Genomic DNA, 22232 nt, shown 5'->3' on the forward strand with positions numbered 1-22232 from the left:
GGAACATAAAATAGAGAAGCGCCCGCCGGGGACTTGGATGGTCGTATAGTTCAATTTTCCAAGTTGGTATCCAGGTATTCCCAAAGGGCCCTTTTTTTCGGTTTCTGACAATATAAACATTCTCCCAAAAGGGATTACTGCTGACGGTTCAGTATTGATGGCGCAATCCTGAGGTCTGTGTGGTGGAAGAGCTTGAACAATGACTGTCAAGAGTACATCTGTGTAAGCCTGATAGGCCCTGGGAATCCGGATGATGTTAGAAACAGTGACTGGAATTTGCTGAGTTTCTTGAGAGTCCTCGGAGGACCTTGGTAAAGTATCTAAGGATAAACAATGGGACATACAATGTTCAGAACCAAGAAACAAGGAGCCTGCTGTCCAATTGATGTAGGGGTTATGCTTCTGTAACCAGGGCATGCCTAGAACCATGGGATAGTGGGCCGATCTTATAATGTCACATTTAATCCTCTCTTGATGGTGATTTATGGAAAGTAGGATCTCTTTAGTTTGAAGGGTTATGGGTCCCGAAGACAGGGGTCTTCCATCAATGGCTTCTACAGGTTGCATTGTCTCTCGAGTTTCATGTGGAATGTTGTGAGAAGTGACCCAATCATGATCTTTGAATATGCCCATGGCTCCGCAATCCACTAATGCCAGGATGGGGTAAGATTCTTTCTTGGAAGGCGATAGGAATGCCTGTAGAATCACAAGATTATTTTGTCCAGGAGAGTTCAAGGAAGGAATTGATGTGGAGCAGACATCTCTCTCCCGAAACTGTGCCCCATCTAGGATGGGGAGCTGGCGTTTCCCGAACGCCGTGGAGGAGCAATAGGGAACTCTCTCACCAGATGTTTATCGGAGGTGCAATACATGCATAGACCAGTGTGAATCCGGAGCATTCTTTCTTGTTGGGTAATGGGTCCACGGAAGGCCCCCAGTTGCATGGGTTATGGATCCGAGGTTGGAGAAGCTGTGGGCTCTGGTCTGGTTGAGTGGTCTGTGGCAGCCTTCTGGAAGGTTGACTTAGACTTCTTTTTTTTCCGCCTTTCTTTCCTGGATTCGAAAGTCGATTTGCAAGGAAAGGTCCATAAGAGCCTGGAAGGAGTTTGGGCAAGCTACCCTGGCTATAACTGGTCCTTTATTTCTTCATTCAGGCCTCTTCGGAAGAGGGTGAAGCTTGCTTCTTGAGACCAATCAGCTTCCTTCACAAGTTGTTTAAAGCGGGTCACATAGGTAAGCATATCCTGAGATCCTTGTTGAAATTCAAGTAAACGTTCTTGAGCACTGTAAACCTGCTCTGGGCGATCAAACATGGCTTTTAGGGCTTCCACGAACCCATGATAATTATCCAGGACAGCGTCACCTGAATTGACTAGGGGGGGGGTTGCCCAGGTCAAGGCATTACCAGTGAGGTGTGAGATTATAAACCCGACCTTTGCTCGAGAAGTGGAAAAGTAGTAGGGCTTGAAGGTGAAGTGTACCAAACATGAATCGAGGAAGGCACGGAGGATCTTTGAAGAACCATCAAATTTGTCCACTACTCCTCCCAATAACACGCTTTCCTTAGTTGCAGAGCCACGTGACAAGACTAGCTGCTTTAATGCAGCATTCTCAGCCTTAAGGTTCTGGACTTCTGTGGTTAGTTCCTGCATGCCTCGCATGAGGTCTTGAACCGCGGCTTCCATCTCTGTATCTGTATCTTTTTTTTGGCGTCTCAATCTGTCACAAGTCTCTACCCTTCTCACCTGTTTTTGTTGTTTGCTTGAGACCTTCTTTGGTGACTTCTTTCGCACTGTCCGGGATTTGTATAAACCCGTGTGCTGGTCTTCGGATTCCAGCGTGAGGATTACAATCCAACTCCAGGATACGTTCAGATGTCCAGGACGGAGACCAGGAAGAACCAATGTCCGAGCTCAGAGACATGGAACGCCGTGACCCGAACGTGGGCGAAAATCCAGGAAGTTCGAAGATAGGTTTTGAGGGAAGGAAGGTAGGATGGGGGGGGTTCAAGGAACCGGGAAACAGGATTCAGAAGAAAGCCCCAAGCAAACTCCGGCAACACACGTCCAACTACAGCAAGCGGTAGCGTTGAGACACACAGAGCCGCGGGGCGTGTCTGTTTAGTAGAACGCAGAGCGTGGAGCGCAAGGACTGGCAAGCAGCGTTCCGTAGCAGGCGGCCATGTTGGAAGGATTACTGCATTCAATCCCCTATGAGTCAGGGACCACGAAGTCCAGAAAGGTGGATCTCGCACCCTCGTCGGACTCTGTGGCTGTGCTCCAGCCTGGCAGAATGGATTTCTGGGACACATAGGTGTGACTTTTTTAGCCGCACCACCCTTCAAACAACTTGGGAGCTTCAAAGGCAACTCCATGGCATCACACAACTAGGGCTGACAGTTAGGGTTCGCCCATAGAGTCACAGAGCCAACTCACTGTAAAGGCTGCTCCATTGACTGGATTGCTGACCACAACTGAGCAGCCTCCATCACCAATATCTCGGCTCACCCCTGGACGGACCATCACTGCATCCATTTCATTATTTCTACTAGACCTCCCGCTAAAGTGCTTTCTTTTGCCTCCCCCAGTGAAGACAGAAACTCCAAAAAAACGAACCAAAGTCAACCTCCTCCCTCTTCATGACGTTCCAGAACTTAAACCACCCTTTGCCAACATCTTTTCCCACACCCTCACCAAAGCCATTAAGTCCATAGACCTACTGGAGGAAAAGAAGGAAAAAAAATCTATGCACACCAACTCCTGGTTCACGGAAGAGCTATCAGCCCTACGTGCCAACAAACACCTGGCCCTAGCTAAGTGGCAATCCACACCCAACCATTCCACCCTGACAGAATTTAAAAATATGTCATCAACATACAAAAAAGCTATATTTAAAGCCAAATCTGAATCATTCAACCTTAGAATCTCCACAGCCAATTCCAAATCTAAGGAAATGTTCTCGATCTTCAAAGATCTCATCAACCCATCCACCAGCCCAGACCAAATCACCAAAGACGAAGCTTGGTGTTCTAGCATTCAAGCAGCCCTCCTGAACAAAGTCAAGCTTCTCCAAGATAAAATCCAAGCACAGCGCAAAGCACTACCCAAACAGGACAGAATGCCCCCGCCCCTCTCCCCTACTCTTTATCCCGATACCCCGCTCTTCTCCTTCAGAGACATCACAGAAAAGGAAGTGCAGATCTCCTCCAACACATCAAAGCATCCACTTGTAAAGGGGACCTCTGCCCACCGGCCATCATCAAAGAGTGCGCAGGCGGTTTGACCCCGATTATCACAGCATTCATCAATGCTTTCTTCTGTAAAGGTATTGTACCACAAAGCCTAAAAGAAGCATGGGTCGGTCCACTCTTAAAGAAACCCTCCCTAGATCCCGCTTGCCCCAACAACTACCAACCCATCACTGCAGTCCCCTTCCTCCTCAAAATCCTAGATAAAGCTGCCCATACCCAAATCCAACACTACCTTGAATCAAACGCCATCCTAGGCAAAAGGCAATCAGGCTTCCGCAAAGGCCACGGCACAGAAACCACCCTCATAGACATAAAAAAAACAAATTGCCAAGATGATACACAAGGGCAAACCAGCCCTCCTGCTTCTTCTAGATCTCTCTGCTGCGTTTGATCTTGTTGATCACAACATCTTGACCTCCCATCTCTCCAACGCAGCCCACTTCTCAAAAAAAGACACTTCTTGGATAACCTCTTTCCTAGAGGGCAGAGCCATGAAGGTCTATTCCGACCAGACTAATGCAGCTCCCACCACCATCCACTGCGTAGTGCCCCATGGATCATGTACTGCACCTACCCTTTACAACCTATTTACAAAGCCACTCTTCAACAAACTGGATTCGCTGGGCATAGCCTACACGAATTATGCTGACGATACACAAGTACTCCACCCTCTCTCTGGTTCATACGACCAAGACGCTACAGCCCTTTTTCAAATTTACACCACCATCCAAACTTGGATGGCAGCCAATGGTCTTTGCTTAAATGGGGACAAAACTGAGATCATCCTCCTAGGTCCCAAGGAAATACTGCCCAAACTTAACCAAAAATCTAACAACTTTACCATTGACAACACCAACATACCTGTCTCCACCTTAGTAAAAACCCTTGGAGTCTACCTTGACTCGACCCTCTCGATGACTCGACATGTCAGCGCCATTGCCTCAGCCTTTGCCCACACCACCAAACTTATAAATGCCATAAAACCTTTTCTAACCACCCAAAACTGCCTTTCCATCGCCCGTGCAACGATAGGAGCTAAATTGGATTACTGTAATGCTCTCCTTGCAGGCACCTCAGCAAAAGCTCCGCACAGCCCTAAGCATCCCCAAAAGAGACCACATCTCTCAGGCTAGGCGAGCTGCCCACTGGCACCTAGTCATGGAAAGGGTCCACTTCAAGATACTCAAACTAACGCACAAATGCATCAGTCTCTCTGCCCCTTCCTACTTATAAGAAACCATTACCAGAGACCCCTCGACACGCCCCAAAAGAAGTTACCACGCCAACCAACTCCACATCCCTCCCACCAAAAGAGCAAATGCTGGAGGTATAGGTTTTCCTCACATAGCACTCAAACTATGGAATTCCCTACCCAACACACTCAGCTGAACCCTCCTTCTCCACCTTTCGCAAAACCCTCAACTATGCTGTTCAACTAGCTCCATCAGTTTCCTCTCTGACATAGCCTCCCTTCCCCACCCACCCCGCCACTCCTTCCCTGGCTTGTTCCTACCCTCTCTCCCACGCAGTATTTCATGTAACTAAGTTTTCTGCTTCCATGTAACCACTAAGCTTCTTGTATCCTCTGTAACCAGCAAGTATCTCTGTAACAGCGCCACGATGCCAAGGGCTTTTGGGTGCTTTATAAATGCTAATAAATCCAAAAATAAAAGTTGGCTGTGGGTTGGAAGGAAATGGCCCTTATTTGGAAGACAAAAGCCGGCCCATCTGGGGCAAAAGACTATTTTATTTAATTAACTTTGAGACTTTTATTTCTGCATCCGGACAACGCAGCAATGCGTAAGTTTAACAGTTTAAATGTCATTTTTGTATCATTAAAACACGACATAGTAGTTGTCCCTAGCATGTGGTGGACGCAAACGGCAGAAAAATGGAAATCACGGGGAAAGTGTACATGGTGCAACTTTAAAATTTAATGCAAACATGCTCTTGATAATAGGTGCACATATATAAAATTGTAGAATTTTAGGTGAAATATTTTCCACTGAAAAGTGCGAAAGATTATTAGGAGGATGAAATGACAAAGTACAGACTTGGGCGTCGGAATGCCATGCTCTGTATGAAATGTCATTTGCCTATGTGATTTTCAAAAATGGCACAACTGTAAAAATGTGCAATTTATGTCATAACTGATTTTTGGCAAAAATTACTATGGGAGGGCATGGCCAATTTAAGCTCACATCATAAAACTGATGTCATGTTGTTGAAGCCCAACCGGTTGACAGGAAGGCAGTAATAGTAAACCCTGACCAAACCAGTTGTTAGAGGCATGTCAAGCCAAAGGCCTGCCCCCATGGTAAATCCTGTGATGTCACCTGTCTTATAAAAGGGGGAGACTCCAAGAGACAAATGACTCTCTTCCGAATTTTCCAGCTCCTGCGTATCCAGATATTCCATATCCATCCTGCAAGATTCCAGATTCCACTGCCAGGCCAGAGCATAGCTGACTATCCATGCAGGACCATTGATCCAGAGAAACCCCATTAAAAAAAATCCTAATAACTCAGGGAGAAAGGGGAAAGGTGGCTGAACCCGTATTGGGATTATCCAGTGCAGCCTGCTTGCCCTGCTACCGGACCCATCCAGCTGAGGTGCCGCTGTGCCTTTACCAAACCTTTGCCCAGCTGTCCTCTGCAAGGAGAATCCGCTGCTGTGACCAGTGACCAGATATTGACCAGATATTGACTTGCTGTCCATAAACTCGGTCCGCTGGTACCCTTCCCCAACAACCACCACAAACTGCCTCCTTTGTTCCTTTGCTCTGTTACCTTGTATAAGGTCCAATCCCATAGAAATCCCATAACTGCCTTAGCGGAAATCCCTAAAACTGTCAGAATCTGTCAAGACTTGATGGTCGTGTAGACGATGAAACCTTTGTCCCCAAGTACCACACGAGCAACAGAAAAAATACTGCTCGTGTCGTCCTTGAAGCCACAGGTGAAGAGTGCCGTCAAGGAGAAGCAGGAACGCTGGATGGACCCCCTGACCACTGCAAGGCAAAAGGTTAGGTGAAACAATGAACTCAATCTTAATCAGAGTAAGCAATATAACCTAAAAAGGGGCTTACCCAGTATAGATGACAGGAGACCCAAAGGAAAATGATGGAGAGTGCAGTGGCTGGCAAGGATGGTAACCTGGATGGCACTCGATGAGATGATAGCACCTGATGCAGGAGAAACAGGACCAGAAATCAGGACAAACAAGGAATCCAAAACAATCCAATGAGTAATCCGAGCACAGAAGGGTAGCAATCCTAGTCAGAACAGGAGGAATCCAAATCAATCCAATAAGCAATCCGAGGTCAGAAGGGTAGCAAGCCTAGTTAGAACAGGAGGGCAGTCCAAAAGCAGTTCCAGGAAAAAAAAACAAGGTTGAGTCCGATTAATCACAGAGTCCAAGCAAAGGTACCAGGGAGGATCGAAGAAGAAGTCCAAATGCAGTCCGTGATCGAGAGGAAACAATAGCAGGATAATCCGTAGAACGCCAAACAGGACGAAATGAAGTCAGCTGTGAAGCGTTTGATGCCAGTTAGCGCGTTCCTTTTGATTGCAGGGAAAGGTCACGTGATGCAATCACGTGAACGCTGTTCTCGCCACGTGACCGTGCTCCATTAATCACGTGACTACGGCTCCTTCGTGCGTGACGAGCATTCTGTGATTTGTTATACCGGACATGTGTTCCGGTCACGTGGAGCGTTGCGCGGCGAACACAACGAGCCTCGCGGCAACGGCGCTGCAAGAACCCAGCAGCAAGCCGCCAGGGCAATCGCCAGCGTGCATAAAGGGAACGTTGTTGCTGGAAATGCATCGGGTGCCAGTCAGTATTACCTCCTTGCCGGCAGACCTGTGGGGGTATGTGCATTCTAATCAGTTTGGGGTCCTGGGGTGGTTGTTGGGTGCCAAACGGGGCTGTAGGGGTTGGGACTACCGTGGACGTGACAGAATCCTCTGTGCATCCTGTCCTTGATCTCTAAGTGTTAGCGCCATTCTTCCACTAATTTCTGTCCTTGTGTAAGTCCTTAGCACTATTTTGATTAAATAAATTAATTCTCCCTAAAAAGAGGCACACTGCGTGAAGGGTTACAACTGCAGTGTAACCTTTCTATTCACGGGTGGCGTTTCTCTTTTCTAGCCATTAAAATCTAGTTTAAGTGAAACTATCCATTTCCTTTCCAAACCGATTTTCTCTGTCAAGTGCTTTTATTTTTAAAACCGAATTTCCTTTCCCATTGAGAATCTCATAATTGATTTAGAGTCACTCTTTCACTTGCATATTATCCCTGTGACGTGCATCTGTCATTCAGCATAAGAACTGCATTCCGATTCTGTCTATTTCACCGTTTTGACATTTAAACCTGCCTAAATTAGCAAATGCAATTTCTATGTGTGTGATTTGGCTGCACTGTGTTGTCACTTCAAAGTTGATTTTTGAACTGTATGCCCGATGTTGATACCTTGCCCTGTAGTTCCTAGTGTTCTTACATCCCTGATACTGTTATAACTCATATTTACCTCATTCATTCAACCGCACATTTAAATTAAATATTAATTCTGAGTGCTATTTTATGTAATTGCAAAGGTTTTAAAATCCAGATTTTAATTCCGTTTGCTGCCTAGGATACCTGACTCCTTGCTGCTCCTTTCCATCCACTCAGAATCTGATTAATAGGGGTATGAGGGAGCATTGTAGGGGCAAATCTTAACTCTGGTGCTATCTACCCGAACAGTAAAATTGCTCCCATTTATTTGTGCTTTGGATATGTTATAGTAGAAGGTCAAACTAAGTGTATTTCATCAATTTACCTTGTAATTATCAACCCATTGGTGATTGCTGCCCAATATTAAATTTGTGTGATTTTCTTTGAAATTAAAATAAAGAAATATTGTATTACGCCCACCGGCTTGGTTCATGGTCCATTGTCACCCAGGGTATTTGTAAAAGGGGGTGTGAGGCGGATTGGGTGCCAGCTCAATCCGAATTCTAGGAAATTAAGTTAAAGTGTTTTAATTGTGCGCTGCATCGAAGGCTAGTGGCAAGAGTCCTGGTCTGGTGTGTGACGCTTGATTAGAAACCTTGACAATACCTAAAGAAAGACTCCAGGAGAGCTTGGTGCCCACGGAAAATGCAATTTATGTGTCTAACATAAGGGTTAACATGTGCAGACTTAAGATGGAGGAAGTCAAGTGGAAATATGTCGAGCGAAAAGAGAAAGAAGCCAAGTCTGACATATACTGTGAAGCAGAGGATACCGGACCGGTGAAGGGTTGGGAAGGTGAGGGGAGTTAGGGAGAGAGGGGCATTGCGGGGGGAGTTCAAAAGTTTGTGAAATGTTTTCAAAAATGCCAATAAAAACATTTTGAAAAAAAAGAAAAGGAAGACCTTGTCAACCCCCCAGCCTCCAAATATTGGGTGATTGTTTTGTGGAAATAAGTAAAAGTTATGGAGAAAGTAAATGTGCCGAGAAGCCTGACAAGGATATCGCGTAGTGAAACATTTTTGTATAGGTATACCTGTCAGGAGAGTACGCCACAGGATCTCAGTGGGAAGAAAGGGGGATATTCCTGGCAGGAGAATAAACCAGGATATCAAGAATTTACAGTTGACGAGTTTCCTGGCAGGATAGTGTACAGGGAAGCTCACTTTGAATTGGTATGTTGAGAAGAGATGTGTTCATCTTAAGTTTTTCCTTTGTACATTTTGTCAACCAGAAACTTTAAAAAGAAGTACCTTTCGCCATGTTTGAACCTCTATTCTGAAGACATTTGTTTTGCAATCCTTAAAAAAAAGTAAAGACTTTTGTTTGCCTTATTCGACCCAACACTGTGGAAAGAATACTTTGTTTTACCATTCTGAAAGATCAGGAGAGACTTCTTCCTTTTCATATCAATCTCATGGAAAGAACATTTGTTTAAGCACCTTGAGGGGAGCACTGGGAGAAAGAGACAACTGTAATGTCTTTAAGAAACTGGTTTTTACACAGAACATTGTGAATAGTTTGATTGAAATACTCCAGGGGAAGGGAGTGAATCCTGGGGGGAAAGGAGTATTTTGTTATGGTTGTAAGATTGAGTTATTGCACTTTTCCGTTGAGCTGAACTATAAAAAATATGTACCTTGCATATTTTGTTTGTATGTATTAGTGTGAGGGTCAGATTGAGTTTGCACACAAGATCATCTTGCTTTAGTTTCATAGGAAGGGACATTCTTGTTAGGGTAGGGAAATGTAAGCCTTTTTCCAAACCCATTTTACATTTATAAAATGGCTAATGTTGAGAATGATACCTTTTTGTGTCCGCCACTCATTTCTGACCCCTCACAATACTCTCTGGAGTTGGATATACTACCCGTGCCAACTCTGGGTAGACCTCAGTCATCTTTCCAATGCCTCAAAGCTAAAGTGGCTGATACCTTAGGGGCATTGGCCCCATCTAGACCTGAAGTTCAATTTGAACTGATGATAATCCTGGATGATAGACCAAAAAGGGATACCGTACTGTCCCCTCAATGTGGCAGTTGAAGCCCTGGTGCTAGAGGCCTGGGAGAAACCTGCCTTTGTACCAGCAGTAGATTGGGAATTGGAAAGGAAACCTTGTCCAACTTCTTCTAACCCGTCTTTCCTATCCACCCATGAGCTTGGTTGTGTGGGCCGCTACTGCCAACCTAAGAACGTTCCACTGTCCCCTCTCTGCCTCCGGACAGGGAAAGCAAGAGATTGGATGCATGGGGGGAGAACATTTTCTTCTTAGGCAGCCTTGCCTCAGAATGATAGACTCCTCCTGTGCCCTCACCAAATTTTATTTTGGCCTCTGGTGGTGGTGAGTAGAGCAGCTGAGCATGTTCCCAACAAGAAGGTGAGAGAGGGCTTTGAGGCTATTGTACATGATGCCAGGGAAACTTCCCGGCAACGTTTGCAATGTGGACTGGATAGGGCTGACAATCAGGTGTGCTATGGCTACTGGCACGGTTGTCAGGCGACATTCTTGGATGAGGTCATCAGAGTTCGTGTAGGATGTACAGGTGAAGCTCTTGGGTATGCCCTTTTGATAGATGTAACATCTTCGGAACCAAAGACGATGACTTCTTGCAGAGGTTCCAATCATCTAAAGTGACTGCCAAATGTGTGAGTCTGTCTTTCCAACAAAACTCTATCCCATCCAGCAGTTTGCAGGTTTTTGACCCTCCACCTCATATTCCCAGCGTTGGAAAGGTCAGGCACACCCAGGTAAGCAACAAACCTGCGTTTCCTTAGGGGGAGGGACAGAGGAAATCAGATTGGTGGAATTGCTTCCTGCTAGGTGCCCTCAGCTTCCCTAGCTGCAAAACCCCTGTGAGAGGGACTTCTTCCACGAGTCCGCATTGAGAGGCTGAATTTCCCAGGTGAGCGCCGAGTGGCCCTGCACCACATATGATGCTTGGGCCTTGCAGGTCGTTCAGGGTTACTGTCACACTTTAAAAATATCCTTCATCCAGCATTGCCTTGCTTCCAGACCCCCTTCTTTTGGAGGCAGTCCATCAGCTAAAGAAGGCCTGGTCAAACTGGAATCGCGCATGGAACGAGTCAAAGGATGATACTTAATTAAATTTCTGGTTCTGAGGAGGGCGTAGGGTTTGCATCCCATCCTGGATCTAAATCTGTACCTATGCAAGAGAAATTCAAAACAGTAACTCTTGATTCCTATCTGCAGTAATGGTTGGTGTTGCTGCACCTTCAGGATGCCTACTTCCATGTGAAGTACCTGTGATTCGTCGTGGGGCAACATCATTATCAGTTCAGAGTTCTGCTGCTCAGTCTTTCTGTGGCACCCAGGGTTTTCACCAAGCTACTGGTGATGGTGGTGGCTCGAGTCTCATGCTTTCCCACCCTAATGTCTCTAATTAATCGGGGTGTTCTTGAATACTAGCCCTGGCAGGTCATTTCTGCCTGAAGACAATATTGGCAACCATCTCTTGGATGGTACGAATCCTACAATCTCAGCATCAAGTCCCTACCTCAGCCTCCCCCCGCTTGGTGGGCCACATGGCCTCCTGCATTCAGATGGTTTCGCAGGTCAGATTGTGCATGAGGTTGCTTCAGTGGCTCCCCCGTTGCCAGTGGTCCCACTTTCAGGAGCACATGTCAGATCTTCTTCAGGTGTTGAGTCAAGTTTTTTGAGATCTTGCCTGGTGGTCCCAGCGAGACAACTTGTTGAAGGGTATGTTGTTTCGGTAACCCTGATCGCCGAAAACGGTCAGCAAGGTGTTTCTCTGAAAAGCTTGGGTGCTCATCTGTCTGAGCAGATAGTGAACGGTGTGTGGTCTCACTCAGAATCTCAGGAACACATCAACTTTTTGGAGTTAATGGCAATCAGGTTGGCACTGGTTGTTTTCCTCCTATTTGTACAGGCTAAATCTGTATTGGTCCTGACAGACAACACCATGCGCTACATCAACAAACAATGTGGTATAGCATCCTTGCCACTGTGCAGAGAATCTTTGTTTCTGTTCTCTGGAGAATGATGCATCTTTGATGACGGCTCACCTTGCTGAAATGGATGTGTCAGTGGATGCCTTGAGCAGTGTGACGAATCTGAAGATGTCATCCCTTCTCCTCTAGGGGGAGACCTTTCCCATGGGGCCAGGGCGGTGCGTCCACAGTACAATAGACCCCCTCGGGGTGGTGCACTGATGGAGGATTGCATGGGGGATGAACCCCCTTATGTGTTTGAGGATGACCATGCTCAGAGAACGCGGTATTCCCTCACATTAGTATACCTAAACCCTTCCCCAATTGATAGGGCCAATGTCTGTTATTGCCAAATTAGTCAACCTAATATACTTGGCCACTTTAAAACATCAGATAAGGCAAAGTATACTGCATATGGCTCTAATTCAAGTATTGGAAAACTTAAATCTATTTCATGAGACTGAAGCATTAGAGAATTCAAAGTATGTTACATCTGACTCTATGGCATGTACTGAGAAGATGATGATCAGGAGTCCAAGGATCACGCTGGAGAAGCAGAGTGAGTGCTTTAGCTTCTCGATTCATGTGATTGGTCCAAAGGAATTCCCTTTTTCAACACAGGAGTTTAAGCACACCACATCTGAGAACACCAGAAAGATCTATCCTCCAAGGAGGAATCCGGCGAGCTATACAGCAGCGAAAGGGATGCGTGCCAGAAGGAGGGAAGCCAAAAGCAGAGGATGAGAAATCGAGCAGGGTCCAAGGAACAAGGACTGCTCGGGCTGCTGCTGTGTGAAACCTCCAGGCATCAATAGCCACCAGGGAAGCATCCATGAGAGAGGACGCACCAGGGATAAGCAGATGCCAGGAGAGCCGCTGTAGACCGCAACAAAAAACTGAACGCTACTGGAGCCTCGCGAGAGGCAGCAGTTGCTCTGGATACGCTGGTCCCGACCTGGTGGAAGCAAACAGGTATGCAGGGTTCTGGAGGTCTGGGGGAGCAAGGGAGTGAAGGCGGAAGCCGGATCAAGAGCGTCTGGGACCCTGGGAATGAAGTGAGAATCTGGGACACGTACCCATGTGAAAACAGAAACAAAAGCCAATCTGAATAGTGCGAGTCTAGGACCCGCACCTAAAAGAGGGACTGTCCATGAGAGGACAATTGCTTGGCAAGGAAGAAACTAAGCATTTTCTGAATACTGCAAGTCTGGCACCCGCACTCAAAATAAGTGAAGAATACATTGTGCAACAAATCCTACGCTTGGGAAAAGTGTGATAAGTTGGTGGGATAAATAGGAGCAGTATAAGGAGTATATTCTTGTGAAATGCCTATTGACCTTTGGTAATTAAACAAATGCAGGCATATATCAAATCTGTGGCAAACAAATCTATTCTTGTTTGGGTGTTGCTGTTGCAAACATTGTGCCCCAAGTATTGTGTCTTCCCAATAGCCACTGTAAATTAAACAAAGGGTGGGGCACGGTTGCCGTGCCAGCTAGAGGTTTTCTGGTTGGGTGTGTGGCATATTTTTTAAATTGAGATCAGTAGTCTGGTGACTTGCTGATTTATTTGTGCACTTGATGCAAATGTTCCTTCAAATAGTGATATATTCCTCTACACGTGTTTCACCACTGAAATGAAGTGGATTATCAGGAGAAAGTCCAAGTGGATTGTGTGCATCAACTTGTGTCCATTAAGTTGACTTAAACATATATTTTCATAATTTGTTCAAGACTTTTGGTGTATCCTCTATTGCTGTAACATTGGTTATGTGGTTAAAAAATAATGGAGGCAATCCTACGTGCAGCATAGATATCCTTTTATATGAGCTGTTGTCACAGGGGCAAAATCCGTTGTGTGGGATGGATGGTCCAACAAAATGCTGCCGGACTGAACATGATCACTCACTCTCCTTGCAGTCCCAGAACGCCGGTTCTGAGACCGCAAGGATACTGAATTATCATTTTGTTCATTGGCTTTGCTGAATTGGATTCACAGAAATAAATCCTATTCAAATGAGAACTTCCATACTACAGCTTTAAAGGGGTTCCTGGTATACTTTCCTGCCAAGTATCTTTCCACAATGTCTTATACATTTAAATGCTCAATTGGATTGCCTGGTATACTCCCCTGCCAGGTGTCTCTCCTCCCCAAATGTTTACTGCCTGGTGTCTTCCTTTGACCATGACTTCTTATTAGTTTCACTTTCTTTTAACATAACAGTTATATCACTTCACTGTGTTTCTAGTTGTTGGCTTAGAGTAATGCTTGTTGTAACTTCCCCACATTGACATCTTGCTCCAATGTTCCTCACATTGAGATGTCATATATGGGGGCTTGTATAAGTTTTACTTTTGTGCTTTATCTGGTTGGTATTCAAACACTCGTGTTTCATTTACTTGTTTAAATGTGTCAGTACCCCTTGGAGTCCCCAATGGCTCTGGGTAGATTCACTGGTTGTTAGTAGCATCCACGACCCATGACGCATCTCTGCAAGCAAGCCTTTCCTCTGTGAAGGCCTCATTCACACTGCAGACCTTCCTCCAGCGTCTCCTGCAATCCTGCGTTTGTTCGCTGGCTTCGCTCTGTGATCTGGACAGAGGAATGTTGCTTCTCTGTACAACCGTCATCCCGACAAACCTGCTGCTGCTGTCGGAGCTCCGACAGTCCTCCACAGGTGCCTGCTGCGTTTCTCTTCCTTTCGCACCAAACAGGTTTGTAATTCTCACTGTTGTGAGCTGCAATCTGGATGCGCCTGCAATCTCCTCCGGCACGGTCTGCTGTCATACTGCCTCCTTGTCTGACTCTGCTACCATGTTACCTGGCTCTCTCTCTTTCCCCTTCTTGAATGCAGACATCATTTTTAAATGTCCTGCGTACTCAAACTTGACAAAAACAAGTCTGCATATTCAACTTTTAGTGACTTTCACTTTGCATGAACTCCTTTCTCCTCTTCCTCGTCTCAGTTCTTGAGGCTTTATGGTAGGATTTTTTTCTTAGAAAAACCTCAAACAGAAGATGTGTGTGTTTGAGGGGTGAACAGAATTCTGATTGAAATAACATGCCATCAGAATCTTGGGTGTCATAGAACATTCTTCAGAAGAAAAGGGAAAATATTCTCTTCCAATGGGGTCATCGCCTGCCCCCAGCAGCCCACTTCTGTATGATCCTCCCTCATTTTACCACCCCGAGGGTCAGGATCAGGTAGTGGCTGCCTTCCCCTGGCCATGAAGGAGGAGTCCATCGCCGTGGAATCAGTGAAGACGCCACCGGATTTATCACACATAACAGTGACAGACTTTATAATTTGGACATTCTGTGAATTCCCTTAGTTTTCTTAGAGGCAGGGAAACCCCTCTTAGTTTTAGGGACAGGAGAGGCATTTTTCCAACCCTTTTTCATTTAATAAAAATTTCTTCCCAAAAACATACCACCTTTTTGTCCCAACCTTACTTCTGCACCCTCAAAGCAGACCGACTTTGGCCTTCCACGAGTGGGAGCTTTGGCAGGATGTTTTGAAGGAGATTTTTGTTTCCTGCTGTGGAACACCTCAAGTGGACTGCTTCTCTTCCAGTGTGAAAAGGAAGTGCAAGTTGTTCTGCTCCAGGGAGCTCCCATGGCAGGGAGCTCCGCGGGATGCAACGCATTAATGTTTCATTCAGCATTCAACCTCCACTGTGTTCCAGCTGATCACTATTCTGTTGGTTCTTAGGAGACTATTCATGTGTGGTCCATATGTGTATTGATTGCACCGGACTGGGTTCAGACAACATCGTACTCCAAGTTGCTTGACATGTCCATTTGCCCTCCCTGACGCTTCCGTAGGAGAGTGGATCTTCTCTCCCAGTCGGAGGGGTGGGCCCTCCATCTGAACCTCAGCAGTCTGAACCTTCATGCCTGGCTGCTGAGAGGCCGAGATGCAAGGATTGGGACTTGAGGACGACATCCTGGATGTGCTCCTCTCTGCTGGGAGACCCGCCACTGAGTCCATTTATGCCTGCAGATGATGTAAATGCTCGGCTTGGTGCAGGTAGAGGGAACTGGACCCGTTATCCTGTCCCATTTCCTCTGTGTTGGATTTTCTTGCTGTCTTTTGCCCGGAGCAGTCTGCAATTAGGCACTGTGAATGGGTACTTACAGCTATTTTGGCCTTCAAAAAGACCCCTGAACAAGGCTCTTTCTTCACAATTCTCACTGTTTTGCTATTTTTTACAGGGATTGAGCAATCTGCTTCCACCATGCCAATTTATGGTTGTGCTTGTGGGATTTGATTTTAGTATTGCCATTCCTTATGGGTGCTCCATTGTAGCCCCTTGTAACCAGGCAGGACACATATTGCCTTAACTCAAATGGTCCTTTATTCAGGTATGACTGGCTTCTCGCAGGCGGCGAGGTGTCAATTAATTACAAATGAAAGTCTGGGGGGAAAAAGGTTGAGCGTACGGGTGTCCTCTGATTCTCCCGTTAGCCGCTCCATCAATATGCCCAATAGAATAACTCTTTGTTCTCCTCCCAAGTGTTTGAGTCTTCTGTCTGTCCACAGAACAAAAACAAGATCAAAGAAATGGTTTAGCGTTTAGCGTTTTGCTTTTCAGCCGAGCCCACTCTATTTCCCAACCAATCAACCGGCCCCCGGGAAGCCGCGCTGCCATTTGTGATTCTCTCCCCCCCCCCCTTCCACCCACATGGGCGATCCCAATGTTCCGACTGCGCTATGCTGTTGCAGCATGTCTCTTGTGGGTGCTGTTTTCTGGCCCCCGTGGGTTGGTGTATCGAAGTGTCCATGATGGGGGAGTGTATTGTGAGTAACAATGCCCCTTTTTCCTTGAACGTGAATAGGGACTTGTGTTCCCATGGTGATGTTTCAGGGTTTGTGTTTTTAAGGAAACGTATGTGACGCGGGACAGGGTTGGTTCAGATGTCTTCTGGGCAATGTAGTGTGTGTTGTGGTTTAATGCTGCCTGACTCGAGCAAGGAATTGATGATTGCATACGGGGCGGGGCGAGGCAGGACTGGCCATGAAGACTTCTGGGCCATGTAGAATGGAGTAGGGGCCGTGTATCGCCGCTGGACGCCCCACACCCCCGCATTCATGTTATCTTAGATTTCTCACCCTAATGTGATTTTCCTGATAACCATCACTTCTACGAGGCGAGTGACTGAGCACCAGGTGTTGTCTATTAATTGTCCCTATTTGCTGTTCTCCAAAGTGAAGGTGACGGAGAATGAGAGCCTCTTTCTTTCTGAAGGTGTTCTCTGATATTCATCTCTCTCAAAAGATCCATCACCCTGTGTCATTTTTCCTCTTCCCCCTCCTTCCAAGGCAGAGGAGCAATTCCATTGGCTGGTGCGGGCTCCCAGCAACTAAATCTCTTGGACGAGGGACGTCATGAAAGATTACCTGCTTTTTGTGGGTTATGCAGATGCACATGCTGGCAAGCCTGTGACCATCCAGTGTGTCCTCTTGCTCTACTCCCTCTTCCAGATCCGCATACTGCTATGGGAGTCCATCTTGGACTCGGAATCTGTGGGATGAAGGAATCCATTAGAAGAACAAATTACTTAGCTCTCGGTAATGTTATTTCTGATGGATGTTCCTCCCATGGATTCTTTATCGCTCTCTCTCAACCTGCCCCTCTTGGCGGATAGCTAGTACACATATGATTCCACGGTCCCTCAGCATTAGAGTGCTAGGGAAAACGGGTGGAACTGAGGTCAAGGCGCCTCAATATATACTGGCTCAGACGTCCTGTCCGGCGCAGGCCACATAGAGGCGTCAGATGGAGCCAACACAGAGGCATGCTGCACCCATTGGTGGTGGAAATATTTCCAAAGATCAGCTCCTCTGGCATACGAATATCATAGATACAGAATTTGTTGTAAGAACATCCATCAAAAAGAACATTACAGAGTGGTAAGTAATTTTCTTTCATTCGGGAGAACGCACCACAGCCAGCATTCGTATGAAATGCTACCCTACAAGATGAAACTCTGCCACATTTGAACATTAAGAAACTCTTGTCACAGATGGCCTCAATAATGCCACAATTGGCTTGGAAAACATCAAGTATTTATGTGCAATTTCTTTTAGAAGTCATTCAAAGCTGTATTACAGTCGGGTCAAACTAAGGGGATCACCATAGTCTGATCCTCAACCACCTGTGGGAACCCTCCTCCCTAGTCTGAACTTGGTTATTCCCCAGAAGGTTGCATGTCAGGAATGTAAGGTAACTCCTACTGTCTAATTTTGCTCTGGTCTAAGAGTGAAGGCCTAAGGCCACAGACTTCTCAGTCTCTCTCCCCCTGGGAATTTCTAGAGGTTGCCGAATCATGATGTTCCCCAAAGATAATGATGGTCAAGGTATGCCTTCTTCTCTTTCCTTCCCACCCTCTCCTTCACCCTCTCTTCTCTCCCTATTATTTATCTCTTCCTCTTTCACCCACTCTTCTTCTCCTGTCTCCCCACTTCACCTCTTTCCTTCTTTCTATCCCTCTCATCCCCCTCCTTCCGGTCGTCCTGTCTCCCCTCCACACCTATTTTCACCCCTCTTCTCTCCTTCATGTTCTCTTCTCTCGCTGGTCTTTTCCCCAGGTCTTCCTTATCCTTCTGCCATTTCTCTCTGTCCATCTAATGTTTCTCACTCTCCATTGCGCCCTCTTCCCCTTCAAACACTCCCTCCTGTTTTCCATCTTCTCCCGGCTATACTGGTCTCTTTTCTCACCCATGCTTGTACTCTTTTACTAACTCTCTCTGATCCAATCTCTCCTATTCTCCCACTAATCCTCGTTCTAGCACTACATCCTCTTCCGCTACCACACTCTCTCACACACAATAACCCACCTGCACTCTATTCCACAGCCTGCAACACATCTTTCAGCTTTTGCACTCTGCCTGGTCTTTTGGTCTGCAATCTCTCCTACTGACCTCACCTGAACACCCTGTTTACTTGTGGGATTTTTGTACCCATGCCTTCCTTTCTAACAGCTGCCTCCCCCTCTGACCACTTCCTCTCCCTTCCCATTGGTCGCTGTGACCTCCCGGGCCAATAGTAAGCTCCCTTTTTCCCAGGGGTCGGGGTCAGTGGGTCTCCCGCTTTCAAAAAGCCTTTTTTGTCTGCCCCTTTTCCCTGCATAGGCATTCGTGGAGTTGCTGTGGCTGTACCCTGTTTCTAGCCATTTACATCGCCTTCCTGGTCTTCTGTGGAGTCTGGGTTCTAGCTGGTGCTCTGGAGATCATGACAAGAGGGAGAGACGCATTTAGCTCTGTTAACAGAGTTTCCCGCTGGAGATGAACTGCATCCTGGAGCACATGTTTCCGGAAAAACAAGACCTTCTGCCAGATTCGCGGCTGCAAGGCATCCCAAGTTATGTCATGGCAAAATTATAGGGTTCAGTGACTGAGACCCTCCCAGCTCCCTCACCCACACTTCTTGGGAAGGATTGGCTCTGGCATACTTCCTGGTATGCCGCCTACCCCAGATTTGGAGTGATCCCTGACCCCCCACACCACCCGGTCGCATATAGACCCTGACCCTCTCACATCTTGTAGGGCAATTTGGCCCCCCCTCCCCTTATCACCAGCAACTGAACCCTGAGGATCAGTTTCCGCGAACACATGCTTTGTGAAGCTGCCGGCTACGAATGTACTACCTCTTTCTGCTATTAAATGGCACCATTATTCCTTGCTCTTGAAACCATTGTTTTGAACTAATAATATTTTTACCTTGTTGATTTCATAGAAACGAGTTACTGCATTTTCAAATAGGATCTGCCTAGATATGATTTGCCTTTGTTGTTGATTGTCTTCCTTGTACCTTGAGCTCTCTCCTCTAGCTTGGGCTTGATTGATCAACCACAGATGCCCATCAGTGAATGCATGCTAAAGCTAAAAGGAATAGATTAGTGGCTCCAAGCACCTCATGCTCTCTAGTTTCTCTTCCATAAGAGTATTGGACAGTGGCAGCCGATTTCGGATGTGTCTCAGCAGTTGTGAAGAGGCCAGCAGAGTGGCAGGTTCATAGTTTTGTTGTGTACAAAGTGAAAAGGTTGTGTGAGCTGTTTATGTAAAATATGTTTTCCCCGCTGAGAGGTGTGAATGTTATTATGTGGATTCACTGTTGTCTAAAAATGAAATTAATATTGAATTCATCTCAACTACTTCAGAGTGCTTTAAACACTATCTTTAGTATTCCATTTTCACTTACCTCATCACCATGTCTCCTTCTGCCTACTAAATGACGTTACTGTGAAGTAATGAGTATTTTGTGTTGAAATGGTGGCATTTTTTTCCTGTGCGTGTCTCTTGACACCCAATTGACTTGTTTCTTTTCATATTTTGCAGGAACACATTACACAATGACGAACGGAGGGTCTATAAATAGTACAACACACTTGCTCGATCTCTTGGATGAACCTATTCCTGGCGTTGGAACTTACGATGACTTTCATACCATTGACTGGGTTCGAGAGAAATGCAAAGATCGTGAAAGGCACCGACGGGTATGAAGTGTAAATTATTATAAAGCTTGGGAGCTTTGTCTGTGTTTGGATTGGTTGCCACTTCCCTAAAGCTAAGTTAGTTTGAAAGTGACAGAAACGTTTCTATGTGAAAAAGTTGCCAGCAAAAAGTCATTTAATAAAATGTAGTCATTAAATACAATCAATGCAAAGTGTGAAAAGGCTGCCAGTGATAAGGTAGCCAAAAAAAACTATTTTTAAATGCACAAAAGTACAAGCCTGTAATACTAACAATGACCCAAACCATAAACCCCCCACAACCACTTCCCAAAAGCCAAGTTAGTTTGAAAGTGACAGAAACTGTTCTATGTGAAAATCTAGCCAGCAAAAAGTAGTTTTTTTATTATTATTTTTTTTTTTATTCGTTTTGGTTTAAAAATGAAACCTTTACAAAATACTGACGAAATGGCAATGAAAAAAGGAAGCAGTCCATTAACAACTTTCATGCTTAGTTTCCTCTTTATATTGTGATGGTACTTCTTTCTAATACTTGTACTGTTGTTGCTGTTCGTAAGGTCTCATGACCGGCAATCATTCTGTCCCAAAAATGCTCAGGCCCTCCTCCCGGGCAACAAATATCTTGAATAATAATAGTCTGGTTTCCCAGGTACCCTCACACTCCATTAGTAAGTGTCTTAGTGATTGTTTGCAGGGCCATTCGCACTGTCCACAGTGTTTTTTTGCCTGGTCCCCCTGGTTTATCTTTGCCAATATTTCCCCAGTATGAGCGAAGTTTAACCTGAGTCTAAGGAACTTATTTCTCACATTTTTATCTGGATATTTTTGAAGGTATCGTGGCAGGCACCCTATTTTTTTTTCTACTTTTTGAAATTAGTTTAGAGGGTTGGTAGATCTTGTGCCTGCAATTGTATCCATCCAGTCACTTGTTTCCAATGACCTCTTCACCTTTAGTGGATTTGAGACTAAAGTTTCCAAATTCAGACCAAGTCTATTCAAGATATCTCTTATTTTCAGATCTAAGCAAGTGAGTATCTGAGATCTTGAGTTTTTAAAGTGCTCATTCACATCCACGTAAAGTGAGTTCTTTTCTGCAGTGATTATTCCCCTATACAGTGTGATAAGCTTCCAATCTGCTCGGCACCCCAAGGATACCAAGCCCAGTTCAAATCGTAGGCTCCGAATTGTTGTGCACATCGGGAGACGCAGAGATCTTTTCAGAGAGCACCCTCCAGTTTATTCCAGTTTGTTGTCCAGAGCAGAGGCTTTGCTTCAAGGTCATATAATAAGACTGGGATTGCTTTTGCCATATAGAATCTAATAAGGGGTACAATGGAAAATCTACAATATTTGGCATTTAATTTTTTCATTTGGGGTGTTATTTGTGCGCTTTCTCCATGATTTCCATTTCAACTTTGCATTTTGCAGGGGAGGCATATATTTTGTAACTCAGATATATCAGCTCTTCTACGGGGGGGGGGGTGATTTTCCCATCTAGAACCCAATTTCCGTAATCAATTCTTTTCCTTGGATGCTTGAAAAATAGGATTTTGGATTTTAGAGGGTTAATTGAGAGCCCGTTTAAGCTAGCATACTCCCCAAGCTTATTTAAAAGACGTTGCAAGCCTACTGCGGACCTGTCCAGAAGTACTGTATCATCCTCGTAGGCCAGCCAATGAATCCTCCTTCCATTTATCATAGGGCTGACCAACGCGGATGGGAATAAGAAAGCACCCAAGTCTGGCATGAAAAGATGAAAGAATAGTGGTGCGCCCAGGCTACCTTGTCTTACCCCTCTAAAGACGTGTATAAGTTCTGTAATGTGGCCTTGTGCATCTAACTACAATCTTATGGTGGTGTTTCAATGGAGATCTATGAGCATTCCCAGCAGGGAATCTGGGATCCCCCAACTATATAGTTTTTGCCACAACAGGGATCTGTCCACATGATCGAACGCTTTGGATAGATCTACCCAGGCCCCATAGAGTGGGGTATCCATTTTATCCCTTGATTTTTCACTTGCTAGCTTTAAGATTAGGCCAT

At 45.7% G+C, this 22232-nt stretch overlaps 1 protein-coding gene across 4 annotated transcripts in view; it reads left to right on the forward strand.

Moving 5' to 3' along the window:
• The window catches only part of CLCN3 (chloride voltage-gated channel 3), a 1376048-nt gene that overhangs the window by 467553 nt on the left and 886263 nt on the right, over window positions 1-22232 (forward strand). For all 4 annotated transcript variants that reach the window (XM_069631401.1, XM_069631403.1, XM_069631402.1 and 1 more), the window contains one exon: window positions 20056-20213. In XM_069631401.1, the coding sequence (XP_069487502.1) occupies window positions 20056-20213 (158 nt within the window). The remainder of the gene's footprint in view (window positions 1-20055; window positions 20214-22232) is intronic.

The sequence above is a fragment of the Ambystoma mexicanum genome, chromosome 6q, assembly GCF_040938575.1.
Source record: "Ambystoma mexicanum isolate Mex_15411 chromosome 6q, UKY_AmexF1_1, whole genome shotgun sequence".
In the NCBI taxonomy this organism is placed as follows: Eukaryota; Metazoa; Chordata; class Amphibia; order Caudata; family Ambystomatidae; genus Ambystoma; species Ambystoma mexicanum.